At 29.6% G+C, this 21,720-nt stretch overlaps 2 protein-coding genes across 2 annotated transcripts; one reads left to right on the top strand and one right to left on the bottom strand.

Annotated features, from left to right (window-relative positions):
• Positions 1-2,108: 2,108 nt before the first annotated feature.
• Positions 2,109-3,702, bottom strand: LOC148205444 (brassinosteroid-responsive RING protein 1-like). The gene has a single exon (XM_088110919.1). It carries the CDS (start codon positions 3,583-3,585, stop codon positions 3,103-3,105), a length of 483 nt encoding a protein of 160 aa, XP_087967045.1. The 5' UTR covers positions 3,586-3,702; the 3' UTR covers positions 2,109-3,102.
• Positions 3,703-17,196: 13,494 nt separating this feature from the next.
• On the top strand, positions 17,197-21,494 carry LOC148205443 (BTB/POZ domain-containing protein At1g63850-like). The gene is made up of 3 exons (XM_088103241.1): positions 17,197-18,561; positions 19,033-20,021; positions 21,096-21,494. Exons 1-2 carry the CDS (start codon positions 17,659-17,661, stop codon positions 19,975-19,977), a joined length of 1,848 nt encoding a protein of 615 aa, XP_087959367.1. The 5' UTR covers positions 17,197-17,658; the 3' UTR covers positions 19,978-20,021; positions 21,096-21,494.
• The last annotated feature ends 226 nt before the right edge of the window (positions 21,495-21,720 follow it).

Here is a 21,720-nt window from a genome sequence, read left to right as displayed (position 1 = left end):
AAGTTTTTTAAGGATAAATTCATAAGGGAGATTAAAATTCATCAACTATAATTATTAATCATAATTACATCTTTCATGAATTTATGATCAAAACAATATTAATGAAAGATAAGAACAAATATTTGGACTTACAACGTTGTTATTACATTATATTAAAAACATCAATAACATAAATAATTTTGATATCATATTCAATAAAAATACTTTTACGATATTAAATGGATGTTCTTCTTACTTATGGAGAGAATTAAATACGGTTTATCTTTTTGCTAAGAATTTAGAATGAGATGTATCAAAATTGAACCTTGTTCTTTCATATGTACTATAATTTAAATAGTGATGATTTGGATTAAAAGTACCTACATTAATAAGGGGATAAATACGTTAGTAAGCTAGATATGAACTTAGAATTTTTCTTCACTACAAATTATATATATTTTTATTTCGAAACTTTAAATATAAATAAATATATTTTTTTAAAATTTATATGTTAAATTTATTTTACACGTTAAACAATAAAAAATGTAATATAACTAAATTAAAAATATTATATTTATTTATTTTTAAAGTTTGAGATCAAATTATATCAATATATATAATAAAAAAAAAATTCAACAGTACGTGAAAATTTAAAAATTAAAAATATATTTAACTCAAATAAATTACACATAATTTTATTAAAAAAGAATTGTTATACTAAATTGGGTCTTTAATGTAAATGTTACAATGTGGTTCTACACGTTTAATTTGGTCACCTCTGTAAAATTTTACATTTTACATATTATGGAAACTAAATATATGGACTTTTTGACAAGTTTTTACCCACTCTGAGAATCAAAAATAGATTAAATTTAATGGATAGACTTGATTTTTTTTTTCATGTAGTGAAAAACAAAGATAGGTTTCACAATATAAATAGTCATTCTCCTGATTTAATTCTAATTATTATTGATTAACTTTCTCTTTTTTTCTCCTTAAAATATCATTAATATTTAGTTGCTTTCTATATATATTTATATTGTTTATCAATTATTATTATTTAAAAAAAGTATAATTATAAGTAAATTAAAAAATATTATAATAAGTAAATATTATCATTTATCGACCAATAAATACATGCATTCACTAAATGAAGTATCATTGAGTGTAACCAAAAAAATCTTCTGTCAATAAATGCATGCATTTAGTAAACAAAGTATCGAATAAACCTTTTAAACATATAATTCCGTTCAATACGTTAAAACTTATTTTGAAAAAGTACACAATTTTATAGTCCTCCTTCATATGTTATTTTAAAACTATAAAATCCTCTCATTAAAGTACGTTGACATAATAATAAATTTAAAACTCAAGATTCTTGAATAAGATTTTAGAAAATAAAAGTAATTCTTATATCCAGAAAAGTTTCACAATAATAAACAAGAAATAATCATTCACTAATTAATAATAAAAATAATTCTTTTATGTTGAAATGTAAATAATATATGATTTTATAAAACTCTTCCACTGAAGGAGGAAAAAAAACACGTTTTAGAAAAATAGAGGTAGTAGGACGGGATTCGTTAATATATATCATTCAAATTTGTTAACAATAAAAAAAATTGATTAACAATAAATAGTAAATAATAAAAAAGCCTTTATTATACAATATCACCATGTTTCTTCATTTGATGATGGTAATCAATTCAATTTGATTAATAAGTATTAACATTATAATCGCTTACGATTAATCGTTAAAATAATGAGCCTCGTTAAATAACAATAAACGAGTTTAACAAAATAGTAATTCACGCTAAAACCTAGTGAACACAACATCTTAAAGAATGTACTATTAGTATTTTTATTTTTATTTTTACAATAATGGTTATTGCTATCTTGATTTTTTTTTCTTTTGATAGAATTAATCTTGTAGATAAAACTAAAACTTAAGGTTTTGAAATGAATACAATTAGTGTTGAGTGTGTTTTGAAATTATTTACAGAAATAGTTGGCTGTGTTTTTTATAATATGAAAAAAAATCGTACAAGGCCAATCAATAAATATTGTGAATAAAATTTTCAAAATACTTATGATAAAATGTAAATTTATAATCAAATAATAGTATGATTTTTATAGCAATAGTAAATGACATATTTTTTCAACTTATAATATGTTTAACGTTAGTTTTAGAGATAACATTTTTTAATATCTTCCAGATAGAAAGAAAGCATTCCAAATGTATACAAGACATAAACAGCATCACCGTTAAACTACAAAAAGGCTCCCCAACATAACTTTCTCTTTTTTTTTCTTTTTTCTTTTTTTTCTTTTTTCTGATTTTCATGTTCTGGTAAAACCAGCCACCCTACCATTACCATTCTCCTCCTAAGTTGCAAACGTTCGAAACAAAACAAAAAACTTGTGTCTTTTTATGACCAAAATTTGTCGAAACTGTGATGCCCTTCACTCACTGCCACTCAATTCCTTCACTTCCCAATCCATGCTCCAAAATCCCAACACCCTAAAACTAAAACATTTGCTTACAAGTTGCAAATCAGGAACGGAAAAATAATAATAATAAATCCCACCAATTTGGTAAATCATAGAAGCAACAAATTAAAAATTTTATTAAGCAAATATTATTAATAAACTTTTTCACGACTAAATTCATTTTTAGCATGGTTGGAATAAAATCAATTTTATTATTTTCTCTAAAAGAAATAAGGTCAGCAAAACCCTAAACCATTTTACTGGTCGCGTGCTTTCTGTCCTTCGTGATGAACCTTCATAGTTTTACACCCAAAATTAAACCTTAATAAACTGCAAAATGGTTTTCTTTTACAGTTTAGTTTCCATTCTCCACATTTTAAAGGGAAGTTTTTCATAATAATAGAAGATCCATGAATCAGATCCGAAGTCTACAAAATTCATGTAAATGAGAAAATGATATACAATTAAAGTCTCAATCTTTCCTCTGGCCTCTGTATATTTACACATACACAAAAAAATTAAAAACGAAGAAGAAAGAATGAAAAACAGAATGTTGTTCCGATTCTTCTTCATCAATTTCCCTTCCCCAAAACGGTAAATAAACCGAGATTATTTGAAATACCATTAATGAAGCTAGGAAGCAGGAACAAGAGGCTGTTCAGAGATCCCAGACGCAGCCCAGAGTCTTTCGATGAAAGTACCTTGCATATCGTCCGGTATGAAGGGTGTTCTGCAAAGAGGGCACGTTTTCTGATCGTAACCCATCCAACGGTCCAAACATCCTCGGTGGAATATGTGTCGACAGTTGGCCAGCCGTCTGATCTCATCGTTTTTCTCGAACTCCGTGAGACAGACGGCGCAGGTTTCGGGTGGGTCGAGGAGGTCGTGGAACTTAACTACGGGGAGGATTTCCCGGATAAACGTGGCGGAGACGGATTCGAATTCTGGCATTCCCGTGTGGGCTTCGGGCCAAGCAATGTCGGGCTCGAGGAAATCGTGGAGGCCCATGAAACGGAGGACGGTGCAAATGAGCCTCCGGAGGAAGCCCAAGACGGAGAGGAGTTGGAGGAGAAGCTTCGGGAAGAGAAGCTCCGTGTAGCCCACAGGGAAACCCATGAGGGTAGAGCTCTTGGTATTGTTTCAGAGAGGAAAGATGTCCAAGAGAGAGAGAGTGAGAGTGAGAGTGAGAGAGAGAAGTGAATAACTCTATGCTAAATAGATAGATGAAGAAGAGTTTGAGGTTGGAATCACAACCATGGCAGCTAATAAAGTATACCTTTTTTTCTTCTCAGATAAATAAAAGCTGCATTCTTTTTTTTCTCAAACTAACTTAACCTTTTTATTTTATTTAACAATTTTTACCATAAATATTCACTAATATCTTTTTTTTTTTTCATTTTCATGGATTTTGTTTTATGAGATTACTAACAAAGACATTTCGAGAAAATAGTAGAAAATTTATTGTCAAATAAGTAAATCAATATCTGTATTTTAAATTAAAATAAATGTTTATAAAAACAAGTAACTTTAAAAAAATTTCTTATTATAAAATAATTTATTTTTGACATCTTATTTTTAACTATTTATAACTAAGAAGCTATAAAATTCATAAAAAAAACAGATTTATTTCAAAATATAAATATGTAATTTTATATAACAATCAAAACTAAATAACTTTAATAATAAAATATATCAAAAATAATTAAGGAAAAATATTAGACAACAAAGAAAAATACCTTGGAGTATTATTGTTCTTTATAAAAAAATGTTTCAACATCTATCTTTCATTTGTTCACACCACTAATGTGATAATCACAAAAGAAATAAGCAAACAAGACCAAAAGAAACTTATAATATAAGTTAATATGCAAAAAAGTTTTCAAAAATAATTAAATCATATATATACACAAGGTAAGTTAGCTCAAAATATAAATAGTACTGAAACACTTAATAACATGTTAAAATTTTATCATATAGATTTCACACATTCGTACATGAAATGAGACTCTTCGAAACTCAAATTATTCGAATACGTGTCATTGAGTCAGACTAGTAAAGTCATGCACTTATGGTGACAAAAATATTGCTCTACCGAGTTGATACACAAGGTTAGTTGTTGTCACGGTCATAAAAATCCTAGGGTTGTCCTTATGATAAGATCTCGTGTCATTTTCACCACCTAATCATTCTCCTCTACATGAGTATGAATGATTAGCAGAGTTCAAGATGACTACATAAAATAGAACAAACCTTACTTTAATGAACACCCTAGTGAAACACATTTAATGGAAATCCCTCCTTGAAAATGTCATATAATTTATCCATTTATACTAGTATTTCAATACTCTTAAACAAACATCAACTCCATGGTAAATCTATCTCAAACACCTTAAAGTAAAAGAGAAATTCAACATACAAATTACAATACAAGAATGATGCTTAACGCTATCCTTTTATCACTTAAACCCAAAACATTTGCAAAATTAGGTGCTCAATAGTACAAAATTGGCGCTCAATGGCCTGGAGCTAAAATGCTCCCATACCTGCACAATGAACTGGCGCTTAGTGTCAGCCTTTCACTGCTCAACATTATATCAGACATCAACAAATGAAATTTTGTGATTTGAAAAAATAAAACATCTCCAAATGAATTTAACCCTACTAATTCAATTTTTTTATAACAATTGTGGTATGATGTGTAATGTTTGCTGTTGTGAATGTCTAAAATTCACATTTGGTATGATTGATACTTGTATGAAGCTTGAATTGTGGTCTTGTGATGTTGAAACTCACTGACTTGATTGTCGTTAAGTGTTATCCAACATCATTGGTGAATTTTGTCACATTAAATTCTGAGAGCTTTAGTGACACTCTCGATGGATGTGTACTAAGCTTATTAGGCTACTTATTGCTAAAATTGTTTTAATGCTAGAGTTCTTAAACAAGACATCACGTCACTAAAAACTTGGACTTTCAAGTATTGGTTTCTACACTGACTACATATTTTTAATCACTATAAATAATCATTATTTAAAAATTTTCTTGTAAATATATATATATATATATATATATATATATATATATATATATATATATAATTATATTATAGTGACTAATTTAGATGTCAATTTATAAACTAAAAATTATTAAAAAGTAAAATAGTTTGTATTATAAATAAAAAATAAATGATTTTTAAATTGATAAGTATAACTGTTTCTATTATGAATTGATATATAAAGTGATCACTAACCTTATTTATCAAGATTTTTGTAAGAAAAAAATAGTTTCTAAACTGGTTTCTAATTAAGAAATTAATTATTATAAAATTGGTTTCTAAACTGGTTTCTAATTAGTTTATAAAGGAACAATTTGACGAAAAATTAAATTGTTTTCTCATAACAAACATTTACGTCAAGTTAGCATGAATGACATGCTTCATGACTTGAACTTTATTTACCAAAAAAAATTAATCACTATAAAAAGAAAATCCAACTCATGCTTAAATATTTGTTTATTTATTTATTGTCTTGTTCGTTTAATCTCCTTTTACTTTATGTTACTTCCATGTTATGAATCATAATTTCAATTTCTCTTTTCTAAAATATAAATTAAAAATGATTAAATATATTTTTAGCCTCTAAATTTTAACTAAAAATTATAGTTCTTTCTACTATTAAATTTTGATATAATTTGATTTTCAAACTTTAAAATTAAATTAATATAATTTTTTAAGAATATTGTATTTTTAATATGCCAAGCATAATTTAGAATTGAGATTTAAATTATTTATATAATTTAATATATTTTAATTCTAATGTGAGACTGAAAAGTTATTTAACATATAAAATATATTAATATAGTTTGATTAAGAGAACTATATCAATAAATTTTTAAAATTTAGACATTAAAATGTATTAAATTTTTAAACACGAACAATTTAATTTTGTATCCAAATTTAAAAACTAAAAATATATTTAACTCTTAAAAAATACTTTATATATTTAAACAATAAATTATACCATTAATAGTATTAAATATAAATATTTTTTAAATAAATTAAATTAACTTTAATATTTTAAATGAATAATTGATAGTAACTATCATTAATCCAATTAACTTTATTTTAAAATAATTTTGAAATTAAACATTACTAACAAAAATAATAGCTTTTAATCAAAAACCAAATTTAACACCACCATTTTAATATTGATTTATAAAATAAATTATTATTAGAGTTGGATTTTGTTGGACTAAATTATTGAAAACCAATTTTAAAATAATTGTTGGTTTGAATGTCACTAAAATCACAGTTACAAAAAAATTACTCACAAGACTTAAAAGAGTTAAATATTAAGAAATAAATCACAAGTTTTTAAATTCAAATAAACATTATTATTTTAAAACATATTAAATTAATTTTGTATTGACATTAATTATCAATATTGTTGATATTATTAATGGCGTAAACATATTTAATTTTAATTTAATAATAATTATTACTCATAAGCATATTCAATATTGCTTATTAATAATAACCATAATTTAATGTAAATAATAGTTATTTTTTTTATCGAAAATCGCTTTGAATAATATAAATTTATAGTAATTCTCATCAAACTTTTTTTATCAATTATTTAATTTAAATAATATTTTATTAATTGCATTAAATATATTCATTATTAATTATACATTAATAATATAAAATAAGAAAACTATTTAACTATTTAAAAAATAAAGAAACGTGGACAGAAATTGTATCCGGGGAATTGATTTCTAGCAGGTAAAAAAAAAGTGACAATAATATAAGCATATGTGAATTCAGGATGCGGAGGAGGAACTTTGACTTAAATATCTTCTTATTATTGAGTCCATCAGTTCATCGGAGGTTTTTTTTATTTAGGTTTATTTTGAAAAAGAATTATGAATGCATGAATGATAAAAAAAGGTGATAAAAAATTTAATATCCTAAAACTTATTTAAGAACAAATTTTTTATTTCTTAATAAAATTATTTATGTTCAAATATATCATAATTGTTGAAGATTAAAAAAACGAGATTTTTTTACCAATAAAATAATTTATTATAAAAAATAATAAACACTTATAATAATTTAATTAAATTTTATTTTCAAACAGAATTTTATTATAAATTTAATAAATATATATCAGTACTAAAACAAAATTGTTATTTTTTTAAAGATGGCTAAAACAAAAAATTTACCTTTTAATTTTAAATAACCTTAAATGGGTCTGCAATGAGAGTAAAGAATCATAAATAACATTTTTTAACTTTAATGGGAATGTTTAATGTAATAGAAAGCTATTAATATATGCTAATAAACGTGGTTAAATTTTTTATAATAATTTTAATTTTCATATTTTTTTTCTTGAAAAAGTAATTATAAATATAGTGATGAAAGTTGTAACCGAGAGTTGAATTGACAGTGACAAGAAAGACACACTGCTTTGAATGATATTAAGAAAACTAACATAACATAACCTATTGAAAGATGATGGAGAGATTTTCTTCACCCGTTCATTCCCTTTGCCTTGTCTGAATCTTTTGCATGCGTCAAAAGTGTAACAAAACAACCTTACCTCGGTAAAGTAGCGGGGAAATCAATAAAGCAAAATCACATTAATTATGTTATACTAATAATACTCCTCAACCGTCCATTTCATTTTCAGTTCAATTGCACCTCTTTCGTTCCTATCTTACTCAATTTTCTGAATAAATATTTCATCACCAGAAATAATTCTAATATTTTGTTTGGTTTGGAGAATGAAATGAAAAATTAGATAAAAAGGATTTGGAACATTTGTTGAACAACGTTGTTTTATATAGTCAACATACTAAATGTATTATTGTTTCTACCCTTCATTTTTCCTAACTAAAAGTAAAGGCTGTTGTACTAACTATTAAAATGGATTTAGAATAGTCAACTTGCCTAATCTGCCTATTGTATGAATTAAACGTTAATAGCTTCCATTTTGAATTGAGTTGGGGACGGATGAGTGAGTTGGCCTGATTTTGTTTTCAATAATAATGACTATATTATTTCTAACTTTAATTTCGCAGCAAAATCTGTTGGGTGGTATGTTGAAAATTTAAAAATTTGTTTTTCTGACTTGAAAAACTCATAAAAAATGTGGCATTATTGAATATGAAATTAAGAAACGAGGTAGTAAAGTGAGTGGGTAAGCAGCCATGAAAGAGCAAAAAATGAAAGATGGTGGATTTTAGTAAGACATCACCATTCACGGAGTTGCTGTCCCATATGATAGGCGTCCATTACCAACATATTTTTTAGCAACCCTTCATTCTTATCACCTTTCGTGTTTCACCATTTTTATCCCTTTTTTTCCTTTTCTTTCTCTCTCCACAACGTGCCTTTCACCTCACCAGGAGACAACCCAAATGCACTCCCCCTAATTCAACATTCTTATATAATTTCTATAATTATTACAAAAATAATTTCATATAATACATTTTCTTTTCTTTTTTCCATAACTCATCAAAAATAGGGTTTTTACGAGGAATCCAAGTAATATGGATTATAAATTTTACACAGTTCAGAGTACACAAATAAATGTATGATAGTTTGTGTTTGTTTGTTCCTTTGTAAAGGCTGTTGGATAGTGAGGTGCACCATCTAACGTTTGCGCCTCCTACTATGTTACCACATTCTTAAATTTGGTGTCCTTTTTAGTTGTTCAGTATCAAACATTTATCATCACTCCTTTACAGTGACTCTAATAAATCACTATAGCTTATTTTATAAATAATTTTTTTTGCAGTACTTCCTCAATCACATCACGTGCTATCCCTGTTTTTCGAGAATGAAGTGTTGACCTCAGTTTTTTCTGTCAATTAATTTTTCATTTAATAAAAAACTAACTTATAGCTTTTTAAATTACAAGTACTAATAAATGTTTCTTAAAGCTGAACAATATAATTCATCTAAATATTAAACTCTGTACTTTCTTAAATGAACAAAAATAAATGCCCCCTCTGCTTCTAAAATATTTATGTTTAATTAATACATACGCTGTGACGCAGTTAAATAAATAAGAAAACAAAATGCTAATTAAACCGTTTTCTAGCAAGATGGGTTACCGATTTAATAGTTCAGATGAAAATGAGATATTTTCAAAACCAAAAATTATATACTAATATAAAAAAGTAAAGTAGAACGTTTTTTATTATTCATTTTTAAATATTTTTATATTTATTTATTTATCCTTTTCCAAGTTTAAAATCGCATCATTATTATGTTTATAATTATACCCTGACTTTGAACTTGTTTTAATAAATGCATTTATTACAATGTGAAAATAAAAAATAAGAAATCTCAAACCCGTTTTATTACAATAAAAAACTATTAATCTTTTTATCCATACAAAATTTCAAGAGATTGATAGAACGAGTAATTAGGAAGCAATTCCACATGTTCTATACCTTGGCAGAGTGGGAAAATTTATGAAATTTATTTCCTCCATTCCCAGAGGGTTATGTTTATATGTTTTTCTCATAAACTAAAAATAAAAATAAATAATTTTATTAAAATATACTTGATTTACTGGTTATGAATATTGGATATTAGTAGTTAAAATATTTGATAAATACTTTATTGAAACCATTTATATGTAAAACAATATATATCGTTAAAAACTAGAAAGTGATGGTGATGATTGACTAAAACAAATGCTAATCAGTGTCTTAAAATACTGATAAATAAATTTAAAAATTATAGAAATGTATAAAATATATTTTGTTATATTTTTTAATTGAAATTAAATTATTTAAATTTTTAAACTGTTGTGATTATTATACTAGTAATGAAATGAATAATTGAAGTTAGTCAAGGAAGAAGGGCCCCCAAAAGTTGAATCTGGTTTTGGTTTGCGCAAGAGTTAAAACATGTTTGAAAATTGAAAGTAAAACAATTGATGGTGGGAAGATCAATTATGAGTTAAAGACAAAAGCCCGTGACAGTAGTAATTAGGATGGAAAAATACCCGACGCATATATGCAGATAAAATTAAAAAGTAAATAATTGATATTTATGAATATTTATTATTTATGGATAATGAATATTTAAATATTGATTTATTAAAAAATAAAGTGTAGTTGTCATGCTACTCTTATATATTTCAAAAAAATTAATATTAAAATTAATATCTACATATATTTTTTAAACGGTATGGAATGAATAAATAAATTATTATTTTTCTATAAGTGAAGCAGTAGTTGGTCCTTGGGGGATTCGCATGCTAAAGCAAACTTGTCTTGAGATGTTGGTTTGGATTAAGGATGTCGTAATGCATTTCATTTTAGATTTAAATTTCAAAGAACACACTAAAGAAGGAATAATTTTTCACTGTGGAAGGTTTTTATTTTAAAGAAAACGTGGAACTGATCTCCAAACACGTACTTAATCTTTGTTTTGAAAATTAACTTTTTATAGTAAAGTATTGCTTATTTGATGTGGCATAAGATGGTATTATTTATTTATTATACAAATTAAAATAATATCAACTTTCTTGTAGTTTGAAAAATATATGATGATTAAACAGAAATTACACTCATTTCCCTCAATTCTTGCGTTAAAGAAATTGCTTATTTTTCAAAATGTCACTTTGTCTTTTTTCTTTACTCGTTTTACATGGTATATCTTTTCTTTTTCCTTTTTTGTTGTCACTGTCTCACACATGACATGCATAAAATTTTAAAAAGTTTAAATTTATATTTTTACTACTTATTTTATTAATTTATGTTCCTCATCTACAGTCAACTTTCTTAACTTAAGAAAAGAAAGCAATATCATGGTTCTTCTAAATCTCTCTTTTTTTTAAATGCAACAACGTAATTTTTCTAAAACTGCCAAATATTTATTTATTTAATAATCTTTCTACTAATGCGATAGAAAGTGATCACTACACTGTATTTTGAAAACTTATTGGATTTGATTGCCAAACTTAAATTGAATAAAATAAATAAATAAGAACCTGAAAAAGGAGTTTTCCTTCAAAGGAACGTCTTAAAAACAACAATGAATTTTGTAATCAGGTTATATTTTTTATCAGCAAAATATATATCCAAAATTTTACTCAAAAGGATTGCTAATGCTAACTCGAATAACGCTGAAGTATATTCTTAAAAAAACAACAACCTAAATTAAGACAAATAATGAGTTTTAATGTTATTATTGGTGGGTCGAAAAAAGTTATTATGAAGACTGAACACTAATAATAAAACAGAAATTCAAATCCACACAAAAAAGTTAATACTGTTTTATAACCTAAATTTTTTTAAAAAAAATATTTTAAAAAAATATATGAATTTTAGATTTACATTTAAATTAGGAATAAAAAATAAATAGAAATGGAAAAATAAGAGGTAATGGGAGGGAATATTTTGAATGATGGGCCACACTAGAGTAGAGGACGGTTCCATAAGCTGCATCGTGTTAGGCTACCAACCACCATACAGCACCACTGCCAATCACTCTTTGCTAATTTTCTCTCACTTCTTTTCTAATGCACCCAAGACAGCCATGGCTCCACATCCAAACTTCACTAAATTATTCTTATATTCTACTCTTTTTTTTTTCACAAATACCAATGTATCACACAACATTTTAAGAAAATAATTAACAGATAATTAAATACTAATTATTTTATGCTGATTTTGTCCTGAAATATAAAAAATATAAATATTGTTATTTTTTTAACAGGTTACATATAAATATTAAGTCAATCTTAATTCAAACGAGCTTAATGATTCCAAAATATTTAATCCAAAAGTATCAGAAGTTGCCTGCCATTAGGTTAAAAGTAAAACCGAAAACTCGACCACACCAGTGCCATACAATATGGTTGTCAGATACTGTCTTTCCCTCTCGACAATGGACAAAAGCTTCAAAATAAGAGTTGACAAAGATAATGTGAACAAGTACACATATTTGCATGTGCAAAATGGTTCTATATGCACCCCTATTATCAACTCTTCAATTTCACACGTGAGAGCACGTTCATGATTGGAGATGTTGACAGAAAATATCTACAACTTCATTAAGAACAACAAATTTTAAAAAACAAAGACAAGCCAGGGAGGGAATATGGAAGACATAAAAAAATTGGCATATGCATGCCCTTTCTAATGTATAAGCTAAATAATATTTATATATTTTATTTTCTTCCTATATATATTTTTTATGCTGTAAACACTAATCATTGTTCCATGATTTTGTTGCAAACTGGAGCCGTCATATACTTGTTGCATCCTTCTGGCAATGGAACCAATCGATTGATTAACTAACTCCAATGATGTAGTGTTTGATGGAAAATGTTATAGCCATATATGGTACTAATAAAACTGTTTATGTATAAGGTTTCTTTTTCTTGATCCCTCACTCTAGAGACACGCACAGAACACAGAGAAATAAATAAATAAAAACTAAGTACTGACATTGGCATGGTGTGTGTTTTTTATAGCTTGTACGAGTATTGAATTGGGTTAAGTGAATCTATGATCTGTATTGTACCATACTAGGATTAAAATAAGAACAACAATTATCTATATGTTTTACGTTTTACTAATATTATGTTCGGCATCTGGACAGCCTAGGCAAAAAGTCGCATGTACAAATTCAGATACCTTCTTTCTTCACTTTCTTGGTGTCTCAGATTCTTTCACAAACTCTTTGTACCTTCTACCGTACGATTTTTAGTTGTAGAATACTACTGTCTGGCTTTTCTCTCGAATCACTTTTCGTTAAGGAGAAGAGACATTGTCTTTTCAATATATATTAATTCTAATTTTTTAATTAAAGAAATATTACGTGATATTTTTTCTTCTCGTACCTTTTTACTGTTACAAAATTGTCTTTAAATAATTATCGAGTTTCACTCAACCACTTGAGCTTGAGAGATACTATTTTTTTATAATAATAAAATACATTACACTGGATTGAAAAGAACGTGGCGTAATCAATCTATATATCACTTAACAATTAATGAGAAATGATTTTTAATGGTAAAAATATATAACTATGAATTGTAAAGGAAGAGAAAATATCAAACTAACTTTTTTGTCAATTAAAACTTTACATTTGTCAAGTGATTTTTTGGGTTAATAAATCTGAGAACAAATATTAGTTAAAAATTGATGGAGTTTGTGAGTGAGTTAGAATATCACATAGTTTGAAATTAAATTTATTAAATGATATATGAGTTAAAATGAATGTGGAACTTTTGGTAGAAATGTAACTTTTATAAAAATAATTTTGTGGCGAGAATGGATTTTAGTCATTAAGGAAACGTGTGATTGATCTGTACTCACTTAGTATTAGTGATTTTTTTATTCTCCTTTTTTATTTTATTTAGACAAGAGTTGTTTATATGAATAATAAAAGTACAAGTAGAATATTAACGGTCCACATGTAATACTAAAGCCATGAAATTTGAATCGAAGCTTTTTTACCTTTTTTTACGTATTCTTAATTAATTTATCAATCAAATAATGGGATTTGATATTGTTTAGTTAGTGTAAACTCATCAATCAAATAATGGGTTGAGTTCTTTTGTCGTGATTAGATGGGCCTCCTTTATGATTATTTGCCTCTCTTCCTGCAGCCCCATATTTCCTTCCTGCACCCCCATATCCCTATGAAATGACGTAACCACCCTTGATTAAAAATATTAAAAACCCTAATATTTTCACATTCTTTCATCAATAAAAACTTTTTTTAATTTAAATAATAATTTATATATCATTTTAAGATAATTTACAATAATAATATTTCATTTGAAATTATTTTTTAAGTATAAATGATTTTATCGATTAAAATATATTTTTAATCTATCAAATCAATTAAATTACTTACAAAATTTTATTATTATTATTATTTTTTTATTTCTCAGTCTTTAATTCAAACAACTTCAAGTCAACTCATTTCTACCTCCTGAAATCCAAACACAAACTAAATAATGTTACTTTATAAATAATATTAACTTTCATGGAAAAAAATAATTATGGGAATGTTGATGAAAAATAATAACAATCTTCTTTAACTCAAAAGAAAACATCCAACATCAAACGAGAACAACGTCTCAGTTATGTATTAATCCCCTATGATATTTTTTACCTTAACTGCAATAACTACATTGAAATGGTAATTAATTAATCGATACAATAACTTAACCGAGGAAATAACATATAAAAGTGAGTGAAAAAAAGTGAAAGACTTCACTTTTTACTTTATTAGTTAGATTTAAAATTATTTATTTTTAAATAATTTAATTACTCATGTAAATTAATATTTTTTTACTAAAATAACATATTTTATTCTCAAGAACATTTAAAAAAGTTCTACGAAAGTAATTATCATTTAAAAATTTCCACCTAAACATACTATTAATTTGTTTAAAAAAATCGTCTGAGAAATAATATAGCGATGGGGTGGTATTGTTTCCTGCTGTTGTTTTATCTTGATAGATTTTATATGGTTGAGAACTTTTATATATAACATCAGTGCCTTCTCTTTTCCTCTTCAATTCTCTTATAATTAAAATAAAATGACAATTTAAATCAATATGTCAAGTCAAACAATTATGTATGTTTTCCCTAAATTGCCTTCTTAAATAAATTTTTAATATTTGATCTGAGAGCGTAACGCAGATAGTACAAAGAATTTGCATATGCTTCATCTTAAAATAACTCAAGCATGTTAATATACTTTTGGAAATATAACACTTCTATTCTAGTTTTTTATTTCATTTTGAATCTTCATATTAAACAAAAAAAAAATCGTTCAATAGTCTCTTTAGAGACTCAAAAATTCAAAACCTTTAATTTTGAAGGATCAAAAGTAAAAAATGTCTAAAATCAATAAATAAATATGTGTGAAAAATTTACTAAAAAAAAATAAAAGGGTGTTCCTCGTAGTACAAAGTTAAAAATGAAAAAAGAAAATACGAAGAGAGGGAGGGAAAATTGAATTATTGGGCCAGTACCAGTAATGTATCCGAGTTGTTTTCTGTACTTTAGAAACATGGAGGAGAAGAAAACGAGCCCTGACAATTGAATTATTGGGCCAGTAATGTTACGTATGTGGGCCAGAGCCCATTATTGAGTGTTTTGAAATTTGAGAGACCGTAAAAAGGGTAAAAGTAAAAGGAGGTTGGTGTCCTACTATCCAGAGGTCCACAAAGGAACACATCTTGCTTTGAGAAATAGGTGTTGTTTAAAAAAAATTATAATAAAATTATGTGATGTAATAATCATCATTTGTTATACATTTAATATATCTGTAAAAGGTATGAAAATTAAAATATACGGTTGTAAAATGTTCGATAAAAAACATTCCATAATAAAACCTAATAATAGTTAAATGATCAAATTTATAATTATGTATACGTATAAAAATATGTTAAAAAAAACTGTTGAAATATGTCATTTTAATTTATACAAATATGGCATAGAAGTACATACGAGAACATGGTTACAAGAACAAACTTTTTAAAAATGTGGTATTTCAATGATTTAATTAGTGGCCTTTTGACATTAACAAGATTCTAACAAAGCTAAGAACTTAAAGTGAGAGCGGGACAATGACTAAGGCGTAATCAATTAGTATTTTGGTCAATTAATAAATCCTTATTAGGTAAAAGTTTATTTAAGAAATTGATGATTAAATTAAATGAAATAAATTAGACAAATCTATAATTTTGTATATATTGAAATGAGTTTATTCAAATCATTGTGCTGATATGTAAAGATAATGATATTTTGTCACCCTTATCCATCTTAGCAAGTTCAAAATTGGAAAATCTTAGCCAAAAAAAATGTCAATTTTAATAGATAATAACAATGAAGACTACGATAACAAGAAAATCTCAATCAAATTTTGGTGATAACGAATGACGACAAATTAAATATAAAAAAATAAAAATAAAAATAATATGTAAATGGAAAGATAGAATGTGTTAGAAATATAATAAATAAATACGAACGATTTAAATAAATATTTCAATATGCTCAATATGATACCTAGTTGGTAAATAAAAAATACATTAAAAACAATAAATCTTACTTATTTTTGAGTTTTAATTTACATTTGCTCCCTTTTGTGACATCGATATCTCCGGCTCACACGCTTTGTTCCCATCCCTAGTAAATGCACTATAAAAACTTAGTTATTCTACAAAAATCACACTATTAACATGGATAAACAATTATCCACGTAAGCATCTTTTAAATGTATTGTATAACTCGAAGCAGACATCAATAATATTGTGATAAGGTGGGAGACGACTCTTACTATGATTCAGACGTGCCTTAAAAACCAGAAAAAAAAAAGATACTAATTGTTTGTGGCATTAACATTATAATTTGTGATGATGAAAAACAACAGCTTTTGTGTTTTTGTTTTCCTTTCACGAAAAGAAAAGCTGACCATAAAAAAAACAGAGTAATTAGCTCTCTGCCAAATATCGACACCATCATTAGTTCAACTCCATGGACCTTCGGACTCAACACAAGCAGATGTGCACATTTTAAAAGCATTTTCTATTTTTAGATAAAGATTTGCTCGAACAAATTTATTTAAAATAAAATAAAATAAAAATTAATTTATACATAATGTTGCAGGCTAAGCGTAGTTGAAGCGGAGGAGGCATAAAATAATTAACGATGGAAGCGAAGTGGTGTGAATGTGGGATATTAGCGTAAAATGTTAATTTTGATGGGATTAATGAAAGTATAGAGGGACAATAGAACAGGCATCTACCAGTAAGATATGATGTTTGTTGGGTTGAGTTTTGAATGTGAGTTGCGCTTGCGCATGTGAATGTACCCACCAAACAGCAAATGGAAGGAGAAAAGGAAATAAAAATGGTGAAATCCAGTTGGAAAAAAGAAATATATGTATCTTTCAGGTATTAATGGGTGTGTGGGTGTGGGTGTTGGCGTGTCTTTTTTATCCCATTCCCATCTCACACGTCTCGTTTCCACCGCCATTTATTAAACCATGCGCCACTCTCTCTCTCTTATTTCTTCTGCGATGCGCTAAAGGACAAGAACAAAAACAGGGCACAACTCAGATTAGTAGTGTTAGGAGTAGCAGTAGTAGCAGTGTGATTAGTGATTACCACAACAACAATACAATAACAACAACGCCAACATTGGATGGCAGCGACAACTACAACAACTTTCCTCAAACTTCAAAACCAGCCCACCAAGCCCAAACGACGCAAGTATCGAGAAACGACAATCTCCGCTGCCGCTTCTCCAAACCACACCCAAACGATTCCTCATCGTCGCACTCCACAATCCCCTATATGTTCCCAAACCCCATCCAAGCCCCAACCCGAACCCGAACCACCTGCATTGCCCGAATCACCCTCCACCCACACGATCCGCTTCTCCCCGGGGCGCTTCTCCCCCATAATGGACTTCACCCACTCCTCCCCCACCGCCAACGGCCACCACCCCTCCCAGCCACAGCCCCACGACTTCCCCTCCAGCTTCTCCAAGTTTAACTCCGCCCTCACCGCGGGCCTTTTGAACCCAATGTCCCCCCCGCCAGACAAGACCCGATCCAGCCCCACGCTCTTCGAAATGATGGCCAGCGAGCCCGATGTCCACCACAGGCCCACCACCCACATCCCGCCCACCACCGTCGCCGCCGCCGCCGCTGCGTCGTCGCTGCACAAACCCCAGATTCTCGATCGCCACGCCCTCATGATGCAGCGGATTTCGGACCTCTTGGGGTCCCGCAGCCCCGGGAACCAGTTCAACGATGCCGCTTCCAGCGATATCAAGCTCACGCTCAGCTCCAAAGACGGAATCAGTGTCTCCATGAACGTGCATCGCCAAATCCTCGTCGCGCACAGTAGGTTCTTCTCGGTGAAGCTCTCCGATCGCTGGACCAAGCAGCAGCAGCAGCGCTCGCCGGTTCCCTACGAAGTTGAAATCGCCGATTGCGACGATGTGGAGGTTTACATCGAGACCTTGAGGTTGATGTATTGTAAGGATCTTAGGAAGAAGCTCATGAGAGAGGATGTCTCCAGAGTTCTCGGTATCTTAAAGGTAACGCCGTTTTTTTGGGGGTTTTGTTATTTTGTACATACATTAATTTGGCTGCATTTTTAGGTTGACGCCATCTGGGATTTGTTCTTAAAGTGTGCGTCTTGGTAGTTAGTGCGTTAGGGCAAGAGTTCTATCTGAACTGCTTTTAATCTCATATTCTAAACAAAATGGATTATTCTTTTGGGATGGAACAGTTCAGTGATTGTTCTGTTTTATTGGATGGATAGTGGATGATAATTAAATGATGCCGTGGGGTTAGGTTTGGGCAGTAGGAAAAGTTTGAATTTCGTATGTGAACAGTTGATGGATGAAAATTCTGCTGTTTAGGTTATGGGTTTGGCTATTTATTACGCCAGTGCATTCCTTATCTCGTTCCTTGCTGTTTTTTACTTTTGTGCGTGTTTGGAATTTGCCTGGTTTAGGGTTTTGTGGGGCTGAACCAGTTGGTTTTTTTGTGTGGTTTTTTCTTAGGTTTCAGCTGCCATTGGGTTTGATGCTGGGGTTTTGTCTTGTTTGGAGTACCTGGAAGCGGCACCTTGGGCCGAGGATGAGGAAGAGAAGGTGGCATCGCTCCTTTCTGAGCTTCGTCTTGAAGCGGTTGGCGCAGGGGAGGTTTTGAAGAGGGTTTCAACTGATGCTGCTGCCAATGGAAATGAAGAGGGGAGTGATAACGAGGAGGTTCTTCTTAAGCTTATTCGTGTGGTTCTTGAAGGTAAGGATGAGAAGGCCCGGCGTGAGATGAAAGGGTTAGTGTCGAAGATGCTGCATGAAAATTCTTCTCAGAATGATCTTCGGAAGGAGTCGCTGTACTTAGCATGTGATGACTGTCTGCAGTTACTTCGTGACCACTTTTTGCAGGCTGCGGGTTCGCATTTGCAGGATGTGAGTCAAATTGCAAGACAAGCAGACAATCTGCATTGGATTTTGGATATTTTAGTTGACAGACAGATTGCTGAGGATTTCCTGAAAACATGGGCCTCTCAAGCAGATTTGGCTGAAGCTCATTCTAAGGTGCCAGCAGTTCACAGGTTTGAGGTTAGCAGAGTTACAGCAAGGTTGTTTGTTGGGATTGGGAAAGGACAGTTGTTGGCTTCTAAAGATGTCAGGTGTTTGCTTCTAAAAACTTGGTTGGTGCCCTTTTATGATGACTTTGGTTGGATGAGGAGGGCATCCAAGGGGCTTGATAGGCACCTAATTGAGGATGGTCTTAGTAACACTATTCTTACTCTGCCACTCTCCTGGCAACAGGATATTTTGCTTGCTTGGTTTGATCGTTTCTTGAATTCCGGTGAAGATTGCCCAAATATTCAAAGAGGGTTTGAAGTTTGGTGGAGAAGGGCTTTCTGGAAGAGGAATGGAGAGCAAGAACGGACAAGACAATTACGAATTACAACTACATCAGTTGAGAACCCTTGAAGACAGATTGTTCCACTGTGGAAGAATTGGCAGTAAATTATTGGGTACGTCACCTTTTTGTGCTTCTTGTGATCATGTCTATTTGATTCAGCTACGACCTGCAAATTCAATGGTGTGAAATAGGTACTTAGATTTGATGCCTTCATGCTCTGGCTAGAAGTTAGCAATGTTAATATTCACCACCTATTTTGTTGGAAATAACCAAAGAGAAACGGGTCGTTTAATTTGAGTGGGTGCATGGAACCTCTTTCCTTTTCTCACTTCATATCTGTTGTATGATTGACACTTAGGTCATCAGTAATTTTGCTCATGTCCATAGAATGGATGACATTCCAAGAGAAGGACATATGACAAAAGTGGTTATGTAGTGTACCTAAGACAAAATCAGTGTTTATGTTTTCAATGACACAACTCCAACTTCCTCGTATCCATGTAGTGTAGTGGCAAGACATGCCTAGCTTCTTTTGTAATTTTTAATTTTTTAGGTTCCAAAATACCATTTCTGATAAAAAATTTTACTTGTCCGAGTGAAGTATGAAATAAAGTTCACGTGGTTGACTATATATTAGATTTTCTTCTAAAAATAACTGTTGGAAGCAAGGGGCTATTGCATCTGTATGGCCTTTTCTGTTTTCTGATGCTGGACGCTGTTAAGTGTTGTTAACTTGTCAGATTGTGGTGGCCGCACAGTAATAAGTTTAGATGCTTGATTTTTTCTCTTTGAAGTCAATCTGCTTAAAAATTCTTATAAGCGTAGGATTCTTTTGTTTTATTTCTTGGTGTGAAGTTTATGAACAAGCTGGCCAATACTAGCACCATTCCCTTCTGGCTATGAAGATCTCTTATTTGTTATATGCTGCATAATTCTCTTCTGCATGTAAACTTCGTCTTGCTCAGTTAGTTATGATTCGTTGGTCTTTATCCACGGTCATATTTGTGCTTTTGATTGGCATATTCCTAGAGTATTCAACTTTTATTTGTCAAGGCATGCCGCATAAATTTATTCCCTAGAAAATGCATGTTTTCTTCAGGAAATACCCCGTAATTGATCCCGAGCATAAATAAAATGTATTTTCCTGGAAAATAATTGAATCTTGGTATTGTTTCTCTTGCTGTAGTTTCATTGACGAATATAAGTTTCTGATCGTTCAATGCAAGCTCCCATGCAAGAGTTCAAGGTAGTTGAATGCTGTGAAAGAACGGTTGGCCTTTAATTTTCCAAGTTCCTAAGATGAGCCAAATTTATCGAGTTCAGCAACTCGTTCCAGGTGGGTTCATGGAAGGTTCAACACGAGGATAAAATTTCTTTTATGGTAGAGCATCAAATAGCTTTGAATGCAAGAAAGATGATGATGAGGAGGATGGATATATATACTTAAATATCTTTCTTGCAAATTAGGTTATCTTGATTATTGAATGATATTGAGTATTGAATATATTCAACGGTTGTGTTATATATGATGGGAATAACTTCGATGGAGGTTAATCTATGGGAATATAATTTGTTTCTTTACTGAGGACTGTGGATTCTTTTTCTATTTCTTGCTTTTCAACAAAAGTTTTGAGAAATGCAAAACCTTCACCTTCACCTTCACCTTCACCGTCCTTGGGTTTTTGTATCTTGCTTGGATAAGGAACTTGGGTTGTGGGACATTTGGTATGTGTGTTAGCTTATTTATGAAAGCATGGTGAAATGGCTATAGAAAATAGCCATGGTACAGGCAACATAATCATCAATGCTTT

Source organism: Vigna umbellata, chromosome 1, assembly GCF_029865625.1.
Source record: "Vigna umbellata cultivar VRB3 chromosome 1, Vumbellata_1.0, whole genome shotgun sequence".
In the NCBI taxonomy this organism is placed as follows: domain Eukaryota; kingdom Viridiplantae; phylum Streptophyta; class Magnoliopsida; order Fabales; family Fabaceae; genus Vigna; species Vigna umbellata.
This window is presented reverse-complemented; position numbering and strand designations above follow the sequence as displayed.